Source organism: Carya illinoinensis, chromosome 4 (assembly GCF_018687715.1).
Source record: "Carya illinoinensis cultivar Pawnee chromosome 4, C.illinoinensisPawnee_v1, whole genome shotgun sequence".
In the NCBI taxonomy this organism is placed as follows: Eukaryota; Viridiplantae; Streptophyta; class Magnoliopsida; order Fagales; family Juglandaceae; genus Carya; species Carya illinoinensis.
In genome coordinates, this window is record NC_056755.1 from 23,883,911 (window position 1) to 23,906,245 (window position 22,335).

Here is a 22,335-nt window from a genome sequence, read left to right on the forward strand (position 1 = left end):
AGGAGATGAGCTTTTTGACCACCACACACTCACACACTCCTCACGTGCCACATGGCAAGCATGCACACTTGTAGAGGATTGAGGGAAGATCCTAGTTAGAAAAAAAACCATTTTGCCACAAGATCCTGGTTTGGTTATCAAATATCAAACTATCTCATCTCATCTCATCTTATATAATCATTACAACATTTCCAAATTTTCATACAAAATATAATAAACAATTCAACTTTTTCAAATTCTAAAATAAAATTAATATTAAAAAAATTATATTATAACAATATTTTATTTAATTTTCAACAAAATATCTCATCTCATCTCAACTGAACTATGTAACCAAACGAGGTCTCAAAGAACCAAGACACAAAATGAAGTGTAAAAAGGGAAGTGGAGTTTCCTTTTTGAGAGGGAGGCACCACTTGTTCAAAAAGTTTTATTGTGTTCCCACCACAATCCAATGATGGCAAATGGCATCCATGCAAGGGAGCTTTAGCTTTTTCAAGAAGCATGCCTATAAAAGGAGAGGAGCCAAAAGCCCTAATATTTTTTAGTCACTTGATAGATTTCTCTTGAGATTTTTTGCCACTTCATTTTCTCTCTACTTTCCATCACTTCCTCTCCATCCAAACACCACCCATGCCACTATCACTTCATTCAAACACAATTCTATGTGCAAGCAAAGGTAGAGAATACCATCTAAGCAGGGGAGTCACATAAGGTAAGAAGCAAAACACTCATTTTTTCCTTACTCCACACACACGACCAAGAAGAATATCGTTTTCAATTTTCATGAAGTTTCTCACATGAGCTTACACACACACGGCCTTGGCTAGACTAGAGTTTTCTTTTAAAGAAATGTAGACTCAAACTCCATTTGCTTTAAGCTCGTGAGCATGATATTTTGAGGAAGGAAGGCCAAGGCTTTAGTATTTGTATGAACTAGGGTATTGTTTTCAAACTTGAGGAAGCAAAGTCTGAATATTGGAAGACTATTTCATGTTTCGGAAATATGTTTCATGAGTCAAGAGCACAACACTCACCCCCACACACACGAGTTAGGGTTTTTGGATGACCAATCGTAATGAGTTTTCAACTACGTTTTTAGCATGCTCACTTATCAATTTTGGATTTTTGTAAGTAGCTTTCTAACATACACTTGGATATCTTATGTATATGTCATGTGAACTTGTTTCTTGTTTAGTTGTAGTTGAGATGATGATATTCTTCCATTTGATATAATCGATTTCTTGTATGTTTGCTCACCATATTTTTGAAATGGTTTATTGTTGTTAGTTTATATCATGGAAATGAAACGAGATGCCACATCTAGGGTTTGGAGTTGCATGTTCTTGACATGTTCATGGATACATATTGCATGACCAAATCTTTTAAAGGATTAAGCTCATGAAATACTTGCTTTTCCATATGTGTTCACTTGTATAATTCTAGCTTCACATATATGTTCATTGATAATGTTCCATTAAACACATTAGAAGATTCTAAATTCATGAAGAGTTGGCGTAATGTGTATTTCAAGGTTGTTATGTCTCGGCCATGACCATGGATGAAGTGCTATCATTATGTGATTGAGGATCTAAAGTCATAAAACAAATTCTCACACGAGCTAGTGTTTATATGTTTCGACCTTGCATAGTATATGTGAAGTTATGAATGTTTTTTTTTTTTTTTTTTGATAAGAAACATAGCACTTTCTTCATTAAAACAGCAAAATTACATCATAGCTTCAGACCAAATAATTTGAGAGATACATTCAGGAAAAGAATCCCACCAAACTATCAAATCTTCTAGATGCTTAGCATATCTAGCTAAGTTGTGAGCTGCCTCATTTGCCATGCGCCCCTTGTATTGAATTGAACATCTTGGTATTCTCTTCATCAACTCTTTCACTTCATGAACTACATTACCCCACGCTGACCTTGACTCCAAACTATTGTTTAACTCTTCTACCAACATTGAAGAGTCACTTTCAATAAGCAAATCTGGAATGCCCATTGGAATGCATAGTTGTAAACCTCTCAATATTGCTAGCAACTCTACCTCCATAGGATCTGTCACCCCATTTTCCTTCTTGCTTGCTGAAAACAGGACCACTCCTCTATCATTCCTCAACAGCATTCCCACACCAGCACGATCTTGATCCTCAAAAATAGCTCCATCCACATTGAGCTTCAAAACAGCTGAAGGTGGAGGCTGCCAACAAGAGTATTTAACCTTTCTCGGATGCCTCACTTCTCTAACCTCTTTATATTCTGCTGGTTTCTCCTATACCACATGCCCCATGCTATAAGGAAGAATTTTTCAAGATCACCAAGCCTTCCCTTTTCCATAACCTCCATTGCAAGCTGTATGATCTCCTTCTGCACTTCAGTATTTAATAAACCTGGGAAATGCTTATGCCATGACTGAATTATCATTGGACAATAACATAATGCATGCCCTACATCTTCCTCATTACTACACCATACACACTGATCTTCAATAATAACAAACCTCTTCTTAAGATTGGCACGGGTTGGGAGACCATTCTTGCAAGTTCTCCAAGCAAAGATCTTTATTTTGTTGGGCAGCTTCAGCTTCCAAAACTTTGTCCAGAACCTAGTATAATCACTAGCATTTGAACACTCCCCTTCTTGTCTGTTTATGTCTTGAAAGAAGTCATATGCACTCTTTACACTAAACACTCCATTCTTCTCATTGTCCCATATAATGCAATCAGACCTTACATCATTACTGATCAAGATTTTCAACACAGATTCTGCTTCAGCAGGTGGTAACAGCCTTCTAACTTTTCCTATATCCCACCCTCTTGTGTTTTCATCAATAAGGTCTTCAACCATAAGTGTTTCATCAATATTTGCTTGTGTCGAATGAAGCAACATTCTATAACCAGGTATCCAATAATCTTTCCAAACCTTTATTGACTTACCATCCCCAACTCTCCATCTGCAGCCCCTCAACATATCATCTTTTGATTCCCATATACCCCTCCAAGCGTATGAAGGGTTAGAACCCAAGCTTGAATTATTAAAATGTGAGGAGGGGAAATATCTAGCTTTATATAACTTATGCAGAAGTGTATCCTCCTCTGTCATGATCCTCCATGCTTGTTTTGCAAGAAGAGCTTGGTTGAAAATTTTCAGATCTTTAAAACCCAGCCCTCCTAACACCTTTCTCTTGCACATTTTCTTCCATCCTACCCATCTGATTTTCTGTTCCTCCTGCTTCTGACCCCACCAAAAGTTTGCCATTAATTGTTCCAACTCACTACAAAGAGTAGCTGGCAACTTGAAACAACTCATGGTATAGGTAGGAATGGCCATGACAACAGCCTTTAACAGCACTTCCTTACCACCTTGAGATAATAACTTCTCTTTCCATCCTTTCAATTTCTGCCAAATTTTATGTTTGAGATTAGAGAAAGCTTGCTTCTTCCCTCTTCCAACTATAGGTGGTAAGCCAAGATATTTGTCATATTGTTGAAAATGTTGAGCTCCCCATAAGTCCATGATCTCCTGCTGGGTACCTTGATTCACATTCTTGCTAAAAATCATTGAGGTCTTCTCTGTATTGACTTTCTGACCAGATGCCCTTTCATAAATGCCAAGTAGATGCTGTATATTCAAACAAGTCTGGACATTAGCCCTGCAAAACAGCAAACAGTCATCTGCAAACATAATATGGTTCAACTGGGGAGCTCCATAACATATTATATTCAAACATAATATGTGAAGTTATGAATGTTAGTTTCTTGTTTGTTGTCCAAATGCCTTAGAATTAATTTTCTTTTATTTTTTATATTTGATAAGAATGGACCAAATTCCATTCATTAAAAGAGGACATACAAAGTTGACTTGAAAACAAGCTAGTTACAAATGTTAATAGCTTTCCAGTACACTTCTGTAATTGATGTGGTCTAGTCCAAACGGCACTCTAAAAACCTAAGTCTAAGATATAGCACCACTCTGTCGTAAACTCTATCCATGACCAAGTTAACAATAACCAAGTGATGTTGTGAAATTTTACAAGTGTATGAAATCATACTAAGTAATATAATAATAAGAAAGATGTCGAAATCACGAGGACTATTTACCTATTAACTATTGAAATTGTTCTAATTCTAAGTTATTTGAAAATCAAGAAAAGTGATGGATTTTGAATTAGAAAAACAGCAACAAATTAAATTACAGCTAAAGAATTGATCAAACACTTGAAAAGAAGAAGATTTCACCCAAGAAGAAAACACTAAGGTATCCGACTCACCTAACTAATCCAATCCCAAATCCTAACTATACAATCAATTAATTATCATCTTATTTGACGGTGAAATATTCTAACTTATTTAAGACCCTCTCTCGGGTAGAATTAGAATTACTCAACCTACGATGACCCGCTATATGTCTATGAAAATTTAAAAGCATTTGATCACATTAAGATTAATAATATTTCACATAAAAGACACATAAATCACATTGGCACATTCCTGTCTTTCGTTCAATTCATGGCATACATCATACGAAACTAAACTACATGCATCGTCTCTCAAATTAACATGCACAACAAATCATTCAACTATTGGCCAAATAATTGAAAGCATTAAACTCAATGATGTAAACTTAAAAGGAATGCTAAAATTATGATCACAACGAAATAAGATTCGGGATAGTCATGGAGAGGCTATATCGTAGCCTTAGCAATAGAAATTAGTTCATAATCTAATGAAAGAAACCATAATAATTCTAAAATTCATAATGAGAATTATACAAAGAGAAGATTAAAGAGTTAGGAAACTCTATGTAGATCAAGAATCTCTATCGTTGATGAACTCCAATTCTGCAGATTTTTGACCTCTTACTTGAAGTGTCGTTTCGTCCTTCAAGATATTTGTTTTCAGCCCTCTCTTAAACACAAAAGTTGTAGGTTTTTATCTTAGCTTTCCGTAGACACTAATATTTATCTTATTGGAGTTTTATAAAAGAAGTTATGCTCAAAATACTGAAAGGTATTTTAGGAATTTTGCAGTTTTGCGACTTTTGAATTGATGCGCCCTTTCCGCCTTCTAGATATTCATTTCTTGGCCAAGGATTTAACCCAAAAGTTTTAGGATTTTCTCTTGGATTTCTATAAACACCAAAATTACCCCTATTGGAGTTATCTAAAAAAATTTATCCTCCAATTACTGAAGGGTACTTCAAAAATTTTGAGAACTGAATGTTTCCTATTCTCTTGATGATTCCTTCAATTTATTTATTCTAAACAAAAATAAACAAAATAAATAGAAACTCTAATAAATAATAAAATTAAACACAAACTAGCATAAAATTAAAAATATATGTATGAAAAAACTTATATATAAATTAAGCACATCAAATACCCCCAAACTTGAGATTTGCTAGTCCTTGAGCAAAAAGAAAAGAAAAAAGAAAAAGAAATTAAAAAAATAGAATAAGTTGATTTCTCACAATGATTGCCTCATGGATTGCATAAAGAAACTGATCCAAGGAAATTCTAAACATTTAACAAGCTTTTAGATTAATTCAAGAGCATGCTTAGGCTACAAGAAAACTTTTGAGTGTGTATGAGTAACCAATCTCGACTTGCTACTCTATTAACTCGGATTAATTTATGCAAACTAGATTGAATTATGATTGATTTCTATGAGAATGAGATTCTCAAACTTCATATGCCTATTTTTCAAATCAACTCTCCACAAATGTAGTTTAAACACACCACCAAAGATCAAAAGGTCTTAATAAAAGCTTGCGATGTTCGGCTTAAGGTGATGGCAAAAGAAAAAAATTGGTATGAAATTCAAAACAAGAAAATTCAACACAAGCTTATCCACTGAAGAGAGAGACAAAGTTTAACATCTACTTCATAGAGAAACTTATGAGCAATTTATTCATCTCTTTTTTATTTTTTCTTTTTTCTTTTTTTTCCACTACCCCCAAACCTTTTTTTTTTTTTTTTGTAATTCGGGTTGTATTATTTGTCTTATTTTTTCTCATTCTTTTTATTTTATTATTATTATTAATATTTTTATGATAGAAAACAAAACTTGCTCTTACTCTTTTAACTCTTTAACAAACTTTTTCTCTTCTCCAATGATTAAGCAAGTAAGAAATTTTATTGAAAATGTAGGATGATTGTTTATGGGTTAAAAAAGGTGTTGTAAATGCGGGTTAATGAAAGAAAAATGGCCAATGTGTTTAAGGCTCAAAGGGGTGACTAGAGATAGATAATTAGGGTAAACTATAAAAGCTTAAATGTTCCAAAGATGGCCTAGATCATTTGTCTAGTGGTGTGTTGTCTAGGATTTCGCCTCAAGAAATTATCAAATAGGTTTTAGAGTTCAGTGAGATCTTAGAAAATATCTAATTCACATAAATATGCACTAAGTCAACAAAGCAACTTATTGATTATGGTTTTGTGCAAAAGTGTTCAAAGGAATTCAAATAACCCAAGCTAACACAAGAATTAAACACAAACAAGACAAATTTAGCATTTTCCAAGAATCAAACTCAATTTCAATCAGGTAATATCATAGGGTTGTGGTCATCAACCCAAAAATAAAACAAAAGGAAAGCAAAATATTTTTGTTATTTTCAAAATTTTTCAATAATTTTTTTTTCCTTTTTTGTTAGTGAAAATAACTAGATACTCCCAAAATAAATGACACCTACCCCCAAACTTAAGAACACATTGTCCCCAATGTGAAGAATCAAAAGAGATGACAAATTGAAAGGATAAAAGTAAAGTTCCTTGAAAATGTTGCATGAGTACAATGTTAGGTCTGGGAAACATTTGAGGCAATCATTTGGGCGCTGCGGTGCTGGCTCTCAAGTGTGTGCGCCTGGGTCTGTTTCAAAGGAATGCTATGGAAAGCTCTTCTAGCATAGCGGCACGGAGTTGCACTCATTTATCGAAGAAAGTGGGGCTCCCTCTTCGGTTGTGTGCTCAAGTCTAGAGGGATGATCGGCTACTTAATTCTCGGTTCCCTTTTTGTCTTTGATCTCCAAATCAAATTCTTGTAAAAGTAAAATTCATCTAAGTAACCTTGGTTTAGCTTCCTTTTTAGCTAACAAGTATTTAACAGCAAAATGATTAGTGTAAACAATTACTTTTGACCCAATAAAATATGATCTAAATTTATCAAAAGCAAAGACCACGGCTAACAATTCCTATTCCATAGTAGCATAATTTAATTGGGCATCCATCAAGGTATGACTCACATAGTAGATAACATGGAAAACCTTGTTCTTCTTTTGTCCAAGCACAACTCCTATTGCGTAATCACTTACATCACACATCAATTCAAATGGAAGTGCCCATTCCAGTGCACATATAATTGAGGCTGAACTTAACTTCTTCTTCAAATGTGCAAATGCCTCAATGCGCTTGGAAGAAACTTTATGCCCAAGTACAATTCCTTCATGCACCATAAAATGACATTTTTTCCAATTAAGAACAAGGTTAATTTCTTCACATCTTTGTAGAACTAAAGATAGATTATTTAAACAATTATCAAATGAAGAACCAAAGACAAAAAAAAAAAAAATCATCCATAAAAATTTCAATAAACTTTTCCACCATATCCAAAAAAATGGCCATCATGCATCGTTGAAATGTGGCTGGAGCATTGCACAAACCATAGGGCATCCTTCTGTAGGCAAATGTTCCATACAAGTAAGTGGAAGTAGTATTTTCTCATGGGGTCTTTTGGTGAAATGTGGATTTGATTGTATCCCAAGTATCCATCTTGGAAACAATAATAAGCATGACCAGCAAGCCGTTCCAACATTTGATCAATGAAAGGAAGTGGAAAGTGATCTTTTCATGTGGCATCATTGAACTTGCGGTAGTCTATGCACACTCTCCAACCCGTGACTGTTCTTGTTGGGATGAGTTCATTATTTTCATTTTCTACCATTGTCACTCCTCCCTTCCTAGGCACTACTTGTACCGGACTTACCCATGAGCTATCAGAAATAGGGTAAATAATTTCGGCATCCAACAATTTGAGAACTTCCTTTTTTACAACTTCTTGCAAGTTTGGATTAAGTCTCCTTTGTGGCTGCACCGTAGGCTTATAATTGTCTTTTATTAAAATCTTGTGCATGCAAAGTGAAGGGCTCATTCCCTTAATGTCGACTATAGTCCATCCCAAACCTTGCTTGTGAGCTCTCAAAACTCGAAGTAACTTCTGTTCTTCAAGACCTATCAAAGATGAAGAAATTATTACGGGTAAAGAAGAATCATGTAAATAAGCATATTTAAGATGAGAAGGAAGAGGTTTGAGTTCTAAAGAAGGGGCCTCAATAATGGATGGCTTTTGTGGAGTAGGGCTTTCGCCCAATGTTATGTTTTTCGACTTCCCTTTAGGCAAGTAAGGTGGAGATGCTTCCAAATAGTATACACAATTACTTATCTTGGAATTCTCAGAATCAAAAGTGCCAGATTGAACAAGACATGCCTTAAGTGGTTCCTTAGGATAACTATCTTAAAACATTTCTACCACAAGTTCATCCATCACATCTATGTTGAAGCCTGTATCGGTTGTTGACGGATATTTCATTGCCTCAAACACATTAAATGTAACTTGTTCATCTTGCACCTGTAGTATTAGTTTTCCTTGTTGCACATCTATGAGAGTTCTTCTTGTGGCTAAGGACGGTCAACCAAGAATAAGTGGGGTTTTTCTATCTTCCTCCATATCTAAAATAATAAAATCTGTATGGAAAATAAACTTGTCAACTTTAACAAGAACATCCTCTACTATGCCTCATGGTCATTTAATAGATCGGTCTACCAATTGAAGTGAAACGGTAGTGGCCTTGACCTTTCCTATCTCCAATTGCTTGAAAATAGAAAAGAGCATCAAATTTATGCTAGCACCTAAATCACACAAAACTTTTTCGAAATAAGAGTTTCCAATGGTGCAATGTGTGACGTCCCCAATTCCCACATACGGACACGTGGAAATATAAGCGTCAGGATGATGACAACACGGGTGTTGTCATCATCCTATCACCAAGTGCCAAGTGTGTGTACATTCAACACGTGTACAATAAAAACACGCAGCAGATAATAAAAGTCTTATAACTAAGTACTAGAATTTTTTTATTTAAAACAAACCCGTTTAAACTACACATAATAAAATATTACAAGTCCCAAATATCGTTTCAAAACCAAATTACAAGGCATAAAAACTCCAAATCAAAACTCTGGCAGAGCCGCCTCCTCGAGCTCAGCCTCCTCCTCCTCCTCGACATCTGCATCAAAATCTACGGTACCAAAACGGTGCCGCAGGTAAGTAATGATCCAAATGCCACAAGATAAAAATATGTTAAACTCAACAATATGCATGAAAGGATGCCAAATGCACATATCCTATAAATTCACATTTTTCCACGCACACCAAGAATCCCATTTGGCCCCAAAAGCGTATTACCTTCCAACTCACGCCAAAAGTCTCATTTGGCCCAAATCCAAATTCAATCCAATATCCAATTATCTGAATGCACCATGACCTCCCATAGGGGTCACCTGCATATCCTGGCTCCCATCGTCACACTACGGGTAACGACCATGCGTGTGACTTTGTAACGAGAGATGCCCAATTCCGCGCCCCTCGCGTACATAGCCAAGCATCCTCTAGCCCTTGCTAGCAAAGGGCCACGGAGTCGGTACGAGAGCGTTACCATCCCGCCCACTCTCGTTGTAGCCCAGCAACAATCCAGGGGATGTCACTCAATATATTACGCTCCCGAGTGATTAAAGGAGCTCCACCAAGATAATACCCCATCTCAGCTTGGGGTCGTGATACACACGCACCCGAAAATCCATTTACACAAATAAAACCAGTTTTTCTCAATTTAATACATGCACATGAATGCACCATGCAATGCACACCTCAAGACACAATTTATCAACAAATCACAACATCAACAACAACCAAACAACTCCATCCTCAAATCCATCCGACCCCCGACTCTTTGGACTCAGTCTGGAATAACCAACCAGTCAATGAATTTATTGTAAAAGCAATAATATATGTAAATCTAAAATAGAGTTTGACAAAATACTTACAGCGCTATATGATAATTTTTGAAGGATCAAAGAACTACAAACGGCTTAGAAAAAGCAACGTAATAGTGTAAAATACACTGTGGCCGTGGGTTGTAAAATATCCACTTTCGAACGGGAATAAACCAAGACTTGGGATTGATAGAGAATGGCCTAGAGGTCTTTATGAAGCTAATGGAAGTGAGAGTTGGTCGTGGGTGGCAGTGGAACTGGCGGTGGAAGTGAAAAATGGCAAAAACAAGGATGAGCTCGTGGGAGCTGCTTTGGCAATGGATCAGAGCTGGAAATGGGTGGTTTAGGATGGCAAGAGGTAGGTGATGAAGTGGTGAAGAAATGGTGGCCGGAGGTGGAACGACAGCGGCGGAAAAGCACAAAAACCGTGCGGCTTGGAGGAGCTCATGGCGGCTAACGATGGCTCGGATGGAGGTGAAACTTGGTGGGGAGGTTCACCGGGCGGAGGGAAAGAGAACTGGGTGGGTGGTGTAGGCCCAGGTGGCCGGACGACGGTGGTCTGGGCTGAGAAGCAAAACGGCGATAGTAAGGAGAGAGAGAGAGAGCACGTCGCGCAGAAGGAGAAGAACGGGAAGGAAGAAAGAAAAAAATAGAAAAGAAAGAAAAAAGAAAGAAAAGAAAAGAAAAAGAAAAAGAAAAAAAGAAAAGATGGGGAAAAGAAATGAGATCCAATTCTCACCTCTGGAGTCCAGAATTTGATCCGACGAAAACAATTTTAAAAGCTATAAAACGACTAAATTAATTTAAACACCACATCAAGCTAAAATATAAAAAATAATTAGTAAAAACTAACAACTAAATTTTAAATCTAAAAACAAACCAAATTAAATTACATAGCAATTTAAATTCAAAACGATAATTAATATTAAGAAAGCTTCACAAAACAAATATTACAACTAAATAAATCCAATTAGAATACAATAATTTAAAATAAAAGAACTAATATTTTAATTAAATTAAAATACTCGTTCAGTGAAAATACACGTAAAAATGGGGTATCACACAACGTCCATTGAAATCACACAAAATGAAGAGAAGCAACGTCCATCTTCTCTCTCTCTCTCTCTCTCTCTCTCTCTCTCTCTCTCTCTCTCTCTCTCTCTCTCTCTCTAACAGTGAAAAATGAAAATAACCAAAAACATACGAGTTTAAAAAACTTAACTCGCTCCAAAACAAGCAGCACAAAAGCTATCCCAAGTGCAGAAGGATTTTGCGTAATAATTAGAAATAAAATTTCTAAATCGTCTCCACAAGGAAAGTGTGCTTAAAATCAAACTCATACAATGGTAGAAGATATTTACAAAGAGAAGATAAAAGTGGTAGTATGTACAATGAATGGAAGATAAAATTACTCAAATGAAGATTTTGAAAGTAGCATAATACAACTAAAATGAAAAAATAAAGAGATATAAAAAACGCTTACGATTTTGAGGAACGACTAAGGTTTCGAGGATCCGTATAATAATTTCGAATATTGTCTCCAATCAATCCACTTCAATTTAAACTAGAATAATGATTCCGTTTAATTGAAAGATTTAGCATTTAAGGTCAAGAAAATTAATCACTAAAGATTAAGCATAAACAATTGATGATTAAAACATTCACAAATCCATTTGAGCACCACAATGATTCTTAAAGCATTCAATGTATCCGGAAATCACAATGGATCAAGAAAAATATATAGATAGTCAAAGTTTCTAATAATAAAACCATTCAATTGATCAAACTCACAATATAAACTCTATTGTTGATTGGAAATAATATCTACATCATTAAACTTCACCTTTAACCTTAGTAAAATGCAAGAAAAATAAATGAAATCAGTGAAATAAGTAAATTGAAATTAATAAGAATTGGAGAGGGGGGGCTACAGGCAGAGGAGGTATGGGAGACCACAACAGTGGTGTTACTTCACTATGTTGTCTCCCTCTCCCTACCTGAGCTCTCTCAAAAACAAAAGAAAGCTAAGAGAAAACTAAATCGACTGGAAAAAAAAAAAAAAAAAAAAGACTCCTATTCTAATTCTAATTGTGCTCCCCATTAGAGACTCTACTTCCTTCCTTTTATAACCGAGCGTCTCAGCAAAAGTGCTGCAACCCATGCTTCCAGTAGTCAAAAGAAAAGAAAGTGGAAGGGTTGCTTTTTTTTATCCGTGCATCTACATTAAAGACCAAAGGATATAACAGTGCATCCATGTGCCCATGTTTCCATGCGAGAAAAAGCATGCTTGCTCTGTATCCCAAACCCGACAAAGAGGACAGTTGCATTTGGACAGTTGTTGTGCATTGAACCAAGACAAGATCTGTAGCCTGCATTGCTTCCATCCAAAAGCAGAAAAATAATTTGCAGTGTGTCTTTTGCCTTTTCATCAGGACATCTACTATTTTGCTTGTGTGTGAGGTTCCCGAAAAGCCAGAAAATCAGCTACCCCATTCGGTTTTTGCTTCAACATGCTGCAGGGTCCAAAGTGAATTACACGATCCAATGTGCTGTGAAAAGCTGAAACTCATAAAGGTGTTTTCTTTTGTCTGGTTGCTTTTTGGCCAAGCATCCATGTGCATTTATCTATGAGAGAAATAAATTCTTTGTCCACTTCATGTTAAAATATATCTATATATATTTATATAAGTAAAAACAAGAAGTTGCCATCCTTTTCCATTTCTCTTGTCCTTTTTCATTTTTCTTGATCTTCATGGCTTGGTGGTCCCATGTTTCTTTGTCTCTTGTGAAATAAACCAGCGCGTACTTATCTTGATAGTGCCATGTGCTCTTGTTGGTCTTGCCATGAAACGAATATTCATCTTCTTGGTGGATGAGCCAAATTGACCATTTCTCTTTTCTTTATTTCAAGCATGATCTGTTTCCTTGATGTACTTCCCATTGAAAGTGCTATGTGCATAAATCAGAGATATATTAGTTTTATTTAAAATAATAAGAAGAACAAATAGCACACTTAAAAAATAAATTAAAAAAATGAAAGATTAGAATATTAAAAATATATTATGCATGTGAAGAATTATTATCCAATAGTACCTAATCACACAAACTTTTACGAAATAAGAGTTTCCAATGGTGCAAGGAATAATAAAACTCCCTGGATCTTTAAGCTTTGGTGGCAACTTATTTTGCAAAATGGAAGTGCACTCTTCAGTCAACATCACGGTCTCATACTCTCCTAATTTCCTCTTGTTTGATAGAATTTCATTCATGAACTTCACATAACTAGGCATTTGTTCCAAAGCATCTGCAAAAGGAATGTTAATATGTAATTTTTTGAAAACATCAAAGAATTTAGAAAATTGTTTATCTAGCTTATTTTTCTGAAGTCTTTGAGGGAAAGGTATAGGTGGAACATAATGAGAAGTAAAAGAAGAAGACTCGGGAGCATTTCTCAAGTTTTTCACTGTTGGGCTAGGAACAGGGGTGGGCAATGCCACTCTCACAATCATCTCCTCTTTTTCTCTTTCTCTTCTAAATTAAGCTCCCTTCCACTTCTTAAAGTAATGGCCTTCACTTGCTCTTTCAGGTTGTTTTCTGTGGTGCTTGGAAGTGATCCTTGAGGCCTTTTAGACATAAATGTTGCCAATTGACCAAGTGTCCTTTCAATGCTCCGCATAGTATTCTCATTGTTCTTTAGAGCAATGTTATGTTCTTGAAATTTAGCATCCACCTTGGCCATAAATTGTGCCATTACCTTCTCCATGTTCATCTTCTTCTCTTGTTGTTGATTTTGAAAACTTGGTGGAGGCTTGACAACATTATGGGAGTTGCTCCATGAGAAATTTGGGTGGTTTGGCCATCCTGGATTGTAAGTGTTGAAATAAGGAATGCTTTGTCATTGGTAATTCGACACAAAGTTTTCTTGCTCCGAACTATTGTTGGCAAATGAATTTCCCACTTCACAATCTATCCCCATATGATTTCCTGCACAAAATTAACAAATTGCATTAGTAGATTGAACGGAACTCACATTAACATTGTCTAATTTCTTAGATAAAGCTACAACTTGAGCAGCTAAAGTAGATAAATAATCAATTTTGTGAACTCCTTGAGTTCTTTTTGTTGTTACTCAATCCATTGGCCATTGATAGTTGTTGGTTACCATCTCCTCCACCAACTCATATGCATCTTATGGTGATTTCTTCATCAAAGTCCCTCCCGCTGCTGCATCCAGGAAGTCCATGATGTGGACAATTGTTGTTTGCACTTGAATCCAAACAGGAAGTCCATGATGTGGACACTTTCTAAGCAATTCTTTATACCTCTCCCAAGCTTCATAAAGTGACTCCATATCAAATTGGGCAAAAGTGGTGATATCATTTTGCATCTTCAAAGTTTTGGCTGGGGGAAAGAACTTTGCTAGAAACTTTTCAGCCAAATCGTCCCATGTAGTTATGGTAAACGGTGGAAGTGAGTTTAGCCATGCTTTTGCCTTGTCTCGGAGGGAGAATGGAAAGAGTCTCAATCTAATAGCATTATCAGAAACCCTATTACGTTTTAAAAGTATCACATAACTCCAGAAAATTAGCTATGTGAGCATTTGAATCATCATCTGGCATGCCACTGAATTGCATTGTTGAAGCCATCATTTGAAGAATAGCTGACTTTATCTCAAAGTTATTGGCTTGAATGGCAGGTTGTCTAATGCTAGAAGTAGCTCTAGTGACCAAAGGGACAACATAATCTCCCAAAGTCCTATTTCTAACTTGATCTTTCATTGTTTCGTTCTCGATTGTGGAATCCTCCTTCTCCTTGTTCAAATAATGAAGGGTGCGTTCAATTTCAGGGTCAAAAGATACTAAATCCAAGCTTTGAGTACATCTCATGCATAACTCTGGAATCATAAAAAGAAAAAAAAAATTAACAATCAAGACTTAAAAAGAAAAAAAAAAATCAAATTAACTTAGAAGTAGTTGGTATCAAAAGTAATAGAAAATAAATAGTCCCCAGCAACGGTGCTAAAAACTTGTTGTGAAATTTCGCAAGTGTACGAAATCTTATCAAGTAATATAATGATAAGAAAGATGTCGAACCCAAGATGACTATTTACCTATTAACTATTGAAATTGTTCTAATTCTAAGTTATTTAAAAATCAAAAAAGTTGTAGATTTTGAATTAGAAAGATAAAAACAAATTAAATTAAATCAACAACTAAAGAATTGACCAAACACTTGAAAAGAAGAAGATTTCAGCCAAGAAGAAAATACTAAGGCATCATACTCACCTAACCAATCCAATCCCAAATCCTAACCATACAATTAATCAATTATCATCCTATTTGACGGCGAAATATTCTAACTTATCTAAGACCCTCTCTCGAGTAGAATTAGAATTACTCAACCTACAATAACCCATGATATGTCTATGCAAATTTAAAAGTATTTGAGCACATTAAGATGAATAATATTTCACATAAAAGCCACAAAATCACTTTTGCACATTCATGTCTCTCATTCAATTCATGGCATACATCATACGAAGCTAAACTACATGCATCATCTCTTAAACTAACAACCACAACAAATCATTCAACTATTGACCAAATAATTGAAGGCATTAAACTCAATGATGTATACTCAAAAGGAATGATAAAATTATGATTACAACAAAATAAGATTTGGGATTGTCATGGAGAGGTTACATCGTAGCCTTAGCAATAGAAATTAATTCACAATCTAATCAAAACAAACCATAATAATTCTGAAATTTATAATGACAATTATACAAAGAGAAGATTAAAGAGTTAAGAAGGAAACTCTATGTAGATCAAGAATCTCTATCGTTGATGAACTCCAATTCTGTAGATTTTCGACGGTCTGCTTGAAGCACCATTTTTTGCTTCAAGATGTTCGTTTTTGGCCCTATCTTAAATACAAAAGTTGTAGATTTTTATCTCAAATTTCCATAGACAGTGATATTGTCCTTATTGGAGTTTTTTACAATAAGTTATGCTCTAAATACTGAAGGGTATTTCAGGAATTCGGCAGTTTTGCGACTTTTGAATTGATGCGCCCTTTCTACCTTCTAGATATTCGTTTTTGGCCAAGGATTTAACACAAAAGTTCAAGTATTTTCTCTTGGATTTTTGTAGGTACTGAAATTACCCTTATCGGAGTTTTTTTTATAAAAATTTATCCTCCAATTATCGAAGCGTACTTCAAGAATTTTGAGAGCTGAATGTTTCCTATTCTCTTAATGATTCCTTCCATTTATTTATTCCTAAACAAAAATAAACAAAATAAATAAAAACTCTAATAAATAAGAAAATTAAACACAAACTAGCATAAAATTAAAAATAAAAGTATGACAAAACTTATATAGAAATTAAGCACATCAAGTGACAAAACCCCATACCTTGACTGAGAAGAGTAGGGTGCACCAACCCCACCATAAGCACCACTTAAACCGCCCCGGGGGGAGGGGGGGACCACTCCATTCGGACTAAGGTCCGAAGGCACTATTTTTTAGATTTTTATTTTTCTAAAGAGTAAAGATAGGACACGAAATAGAATACAATGGGAAAACATTACAAAAATAGGAAAAACAGTGCTCCAGGAGGCTGCTGTGTCGCATGTAGTACATGTGCCACTCTGGAAGGAAAACTGACGGTTAATCTTAGAAGTCCCAGACTCACAAACCCCAGAAGCACAGTGTGTGGCATTAGCAAAGGGCTTCCCTGTGGGGCATGAGAGCCATGCGCCAAACATCTCCGAGAACTTCAACCCGCACGTGCGAGCTACTCACCCTTCCCTTTGATGTTGCATTCGGTGGTCTTGAAGATTAGTGGCTGGGTAACACCATGGAGGGGTGTGTGCTAGTCTATGGTCATTGAAAAGTTCATGATTTGTGATTCTTCCTTATTTGGCCTGCAAAACACAAAAACACAAAACGGAGCACGACATAGATGGGGAGGGAGGGGGGAGAGAGGGAGGGAGGGGGAAGGGAGCCAAAGCTCCCACCCCCTCTAGCAGCATCTATTGAGAAAGTTTAGAGAGAAGGGAGAGCATTTTTTCAATCGAGAGAGAGAGAGAGAGAGAGAGAGAGAGAGAGAGAGAGAGAGAGAGAGAGAGAGAGAGAGAGAGAGTCTATCCTCTAAATGCCTTAGAATTAATTATTAAGAACATGGTCGCATGTTCCAATATTCTCAAAATGTAACACAAAGTGTATATGATTGAGCATGATTTCTTGATGTATGGCTATGTTGAGTCTCGGCATGCATTAATATATGTCTCATGAAAGAACAAGGTTTCAAAGTCCATGTCTCATGTATTGGGTTTTTGAAACTAGTTCTAAAAAGAAAAAGAGTCGTTTAAAGTTTTGTCACGACCTCAAAAGTTAGGAAGGGGAATGTCCTAGTGGAACTCCTTTGTTCACTTAGGAGTGATTAAAATGGAGTGGTAATCCCTAGGTTGATGAAGTATAGTCGGCAGGCCTTGAATGGCTCCTAAAAGAAAAGGATACCAGAGCGAGATTACACCTAAAGCTAGTGGGTGCCCAACGGTGAAGGCAAAAAGGCAAACTGTCATATTAAGTATGATTAAGAGTAAGACTCACATTGGTCAAAGTGGGCCAGGAGTTGATGCTGTAACTAGTAGAGAACACACAGTGCATAGGGGAGCCGTGAGGTATCCAATTATACGTTAAAGTCAAAGAATAAGGCCTTGAGCTTTAAGACATGTTATGCTATGGTATATGAGCAAGAACTAGAGCTCATATGTATGTTTTAAATAATCAATAACAAAATGATGAAAGATCTTTTATGAAAAAGTTACAAAAGTTCTAGTGTTTTAAAAGTCAAGTGCATGAGTACAAGTTCATGTCCTTGCACCCATTTTGGTTTGGTTTCATATGCTTAAGATATCTATTGCACGTTATTTGTTTACTTACTGAGATTTCTCAAAATCTTACTGTGGTAGTTTCCACTATCATTCCCTCAACCGGAATGGTAGAAGTTGTTATAGGTACACAGGGCCCTTAGGTATGGATGGGATTAATGAGTTAGTGGAGGATGAGTTCATCGTAGAAGCTCACCATCACTTCACTTTAAACCTACTTAAGATCATGGCCTAATGACTCAAGAAAATTATGGTGACCCTTAACTAGACAGATGTCAGGACCTTGCTTCTGGATCCTAGAAAGGTCTTACAATGTAAGGATGATATGAAATTTGTGTCAAGATACCTTAAGCATTCATGAGACTCCACAGTTGAAGCAGAAGAGGTCACTATAGAATTAGGATTGTTGGAGCTAGACCCCAGCAGAGCAAGTGAGTCTTCTTGAGCTTAACAAAGGATGGGACTTTTTACAGGACCTTTTGAAGATAGATTGTTTGTTTTGATGATAGTTAAATAATTGTCCCATGTTTTGGGAGTTCTTTTGGAAACAATTATATTTTTTGAAAGATTTTATGAAAACTGCTATTTTGGGATTTTTTGCTTCGGTACTATGATATTTATCTTATTCTATTTGACTTAAGTAAAATTTCTATTGCTATATATTGTATATTGCTAGATCACTAGGTATATTGCATCTTAACGATCATGTACAAGGGGTATGTAGCCTTTTGTTACATGTCCTAACGCTTCAATTATCGTCCAATCTCAAACGAGGGCTGGGGGTGCCACAACATCTGATTTGGCCTGCTATTAGGAGCATTCCTTCCACCTTGTGTATTCTGTGGGCACTCTCATATCATGTGCCTAATTGACCACATTGGTAGCATACTCCTAAAACCCACTCAGCATTCTCTACCATGAATTTTCCCTCACTTCTTATAGGTGGCTACCATGATACCTTTTCCCTCGTTAGCTTCTTCTATTATCCTCCTTTCGGCATTATTCCCTCCTACAGAGAAGGAAGAAGCCCTCTTTCACTCCAAGCTAATCTAGGCGGCAATACTTCGTTGCTCTACTTCCATTATAGCATCCACATTAACTAACTCCTGAAAGTTATTAATGTAAAATCTGCTTGTGGTTGCAATCCTTGAAAATTTTGTGCCTGTATCTTCTAAATGGCTGTTGGGTGTGGAGCAAACCTTCCTAGCTCCACAAACTTAGTAGTTTATTGTTTGAACGTGAAGTTTCCTTGTACTAGAGCGGCGAACTTCTGCGCCTTCTGGGTCTTCATCAATTCATGGAAGAATCGATTATCAAACTCTTCTTTGAACCTATCTTAGGTCAAGGTAGTAATGTTGTGCAATTCTTTTATCAATAGATGCTTCTTCATATCCTACTAGATACCGGCTTCACCTTGCAGAAGATGCCTTATATATTGCACTTTTTGCTCCTCAGTATAGCCATTGATCTCGAAGGTCCTATCGAGATCGAGTAGCCATTTGTTGGCCTTCATAGGTTCTTTGATTCCAATGAAACTAGGGTATTTGTATATTAGAAACTTTTCAATGAGAAACCATTGTTTTCCATCCATTCTTGACTTTTTGGGCATTGCTGTTCCTGGTTCTGCCTCAGGATAATCTCCTGCTTCTGCTTCATCATTTCTGTCATTTGGTGAATTGTATCCACCAAATCGTGTCCTCTTTCCAGTAGGCAGTCCTGTTCTCTATGAGCATTGGATCCTTTAGGGTTCCTTTCCCTTCTGTCACATGCCATATTATTTCGATCATCCAAATCCTGAGAAGCACGTGTATCAGATCTAGCTCCAAATTGAAGATTCAAGCCTATCCAACTAAATATTCAAACCTACACTCTATCATATCATTCCTAATGCCATGTGGTTTTACCCAGAAGCATAATTGCTCTAATATCACCCTATGACACCTCCAAAACCCCACTTGGGATGTAACAGAGACCTTCAGCATTGGGACATGCAACACATAGTTATATACCCCAGTCTATGACAATTAATATGCAATGCAACCTAGTATACAACTCGCAGTATGTAATAATCACAGCAGAATAAGAGTGACTAAACATAACTCATGCTAAAATGAACTAAAACATCCCAATAGCAATAATAACCATCATAAGTTCAAACTTAAAGGTAGCATATCCTCATTATAGAAAACTTAATATAGCAAGTCACTTAATCAGGTCAACTTTTTCATACGTTCTAAGGTACGAAGAGTTAAAGCTATGAACATTAAAATAAAATCTAATATTCAATCGAAGTTTGACTCTTATTCAATCACTCGAATCCATTGGTTCATCCTATCCATCCTCATTGAATCCTGATACAACTTCTATCATTCCGGGGGGAATGGTAGTGGGACTACCATAGTAAGATTCCTTAAAATCTCAGTAAGTTAACAACCAACATGCACAGAGATAAATTATACATGAAAAATGATAAATTTGACATGAATACGTGTAGAGAAATCTATACTATTCTCCCATTCAGTTTTGTCAAAAATATTTTGAGTCATAAGGGAAAAAAAATCATTTTTGATGCACATTTTATTACAGAGAATATTTTTCAATTCAACTTTCAAAAAACATAACATTTCATCATCATTAAGGCATCATTGACATTAACCTTAACTTTAACATCATAACGTTTGGTGTTATCACAATTCCCCACATGCATTGTGTGTAACTACTGGTGACCATGATATAACTCATGTTGAAACTATGTTGTCTGTAGACTCATTCTCAATGTATTGGTAATATAACATTTCATCATAACATATGCACCTACTAACGTTAAGTGCCATAAAATTTGACTTTGTTCCAGTATTCTTTAATCCATTTGGAATTTGTTGATTGTTATTCGTCAACCTAGGGGTTACCACTTCATTTTTACTCTTTTCCTTGGATACTTCCCCATCCTAGTCTTTGGGGTCATGACAAAATTTCTTTTCATGCAATGTAAAAATATTATTTATGACAAGCATTTGGAAATTATAATTCACGTGAAAGTGACAATTTTTTATGACATGTCATGTAAGCAAGTAGTCAAGTACTCAGTGTATCATATAACATGATGTTTTATGCTCAAAATGACATATATAACATGAATGTGGAATTTATCAATAAATCATAAATAAGTTATTAAAGCGTAAGTTAAAGGCTAACTTACAAACTGTCCAAAGTTAGAGAATCGATGCGGCTATAATCAAAGTTATTCTAAGTTAGGATTTTGAACCACTAAGGAAGATGCTCATAACCAAAGGGTTCAAAAATTCAGTATTTAAAAACTACCCCTATACTTAGCAAAATTTCCACTATGGCTCTAAATTTAACTCTTTTCCATTTGGGCCCCAAAATTCACCAAATTCCACAAACCCCATATTTCCTATATTCTAAAATAATCTATGCCATACTTGTTCTAAGAATCTAAATACAACTATGCCAACTACACCCAACCCGTGGCATGCATCACTTAACGCCTAAATGTAATTTCAAGTTTAAAACTTCTATGGATGCATGTGTGCTCACTTTTCATATATGGAAACCATGGATATATAAACTTAGGCTCAGGTCATACAAGTTCATCCCAACACTTAAACATGGCTTAAGATCAAAATACTACTAAATCATCCATTAAGCATGCATGATGTTTGAAAACCTAACCAAACCATGTATTTTCATTCTTATCCCAATCACAAGGCTTTCCTAAATACTCATTATTCAAGCCCACACAAATTAATCAAAACTTCATGAATTAAACTTAAATCAAGCAAAAATTGAAACATGCTTGATGATCAACACAAGATATGAATTTATAACCTACCATGGCATGCTTTCAACCTCAAATTTAACCTTCAAAAATTATTACAAGACATTAGTGAATAATATAAAATCATATCAAGACATGCCTTGACTAAAAATTCAACTCAATGCAATTTATGCATTCAACACTTCCCAATTAACCAGATTTGTACTTAGCATGGTAATTCTCAATTAAACATAATTAAAATTCATTCCTACGCCATAAATTAAAACATATCATGCTATGATAATGCTAAAAAAAGGTTAGGGCAAGGTTACTTACAAAATTCATGCCCTTTTGAGCTCCCAATACACCCTCTCTTCAAAAACTCTCACAACTCACTCGGTTTCACTCTTTTGCACACTAAGAGGACAAAGACTATTCAAGAACTCAAGCAAAGGCTTGGACGAGTGATGTGAGGAAGCAAGAGTGTTAACAAGGTACTTATAGGGATTCATGTAGGGTGGGGGACGTTGGCTTGGATGAAGAAGGGGCTTGGGATTGGTTGAGGTGGGCGGTGGAGTGTGGAGGTGCAAGTTTCAGCTTGTGTAATC

At 35.9% G+C, this 22,335-nt stretch overlaps 1 protein-coding gene and 1 non-coding gene across 2 annotated transcripts; one reads left to right on the forward strand and one right to left on the reverse strand.

Annotated features, from left to right (window-relative positions):
• Positions 1–1,728: 1,728 nt before the first annotated feature.
• Positions 1,729–13,816, reverse strand: LOC122306377. Its single transcript, XM_043118806.1, has 4 exons — positions 13,606–13,816; positions 13,147–13,357; positions 2,349–3,660; positions 1,729–2,280 (listed from the first exon to the last, which is right to left on the reverse strand). The coding sequence occupies exons 1-4, from the start codon at positions 13,814–13,816 to the stop codon at positions 1,729–1,731; spliced, it is 2,286 nt and encodes a 761-aa protein (XP_042974740.1).
• A 519-nt stretch (positions 13,817–14,335) lies between these two features.
• LOC122308636 lies at positions 14,336–14,442 on the forward strand. Its single transcript, XR_006242155.1, has one exon. It is a non-coding gene; the product is annotated as a small nucleolar RNA R71 (small nucleolar RNA).
• The last annotated feature ends 7,893 nt before the right edge of the window (positions 14,443–22,335 follow it).

What these genes read in the sequence shown, in the direction of transcription:
- LOC122306377 (XM_043118806.1), bottom strand. Translation starts at nt 13,816, where the DNA reads ATGGAGAAGGTAATGGCACAATTTATGGCCAAGGTGGATGCTAAATTT. An exon ending in GAAGGCCATTACTTTAAGAA is followed by an intron (nt 13,358 to 13,605) that starts GTGGAAGGGAGC and finishes TTCCTTTTGCAG; the next exon opens with ATGCTTTGGAACAAATGCCT. An exon ending in GTAAAAGTTTGTGTGATTAG is followed by an intron (nt 3,661 to 13,146) that starts GTACTATTGGAT and finishes GCTGTTTTGCAG; the next exon opens with GGCTAATGTCCAGACTTGTT.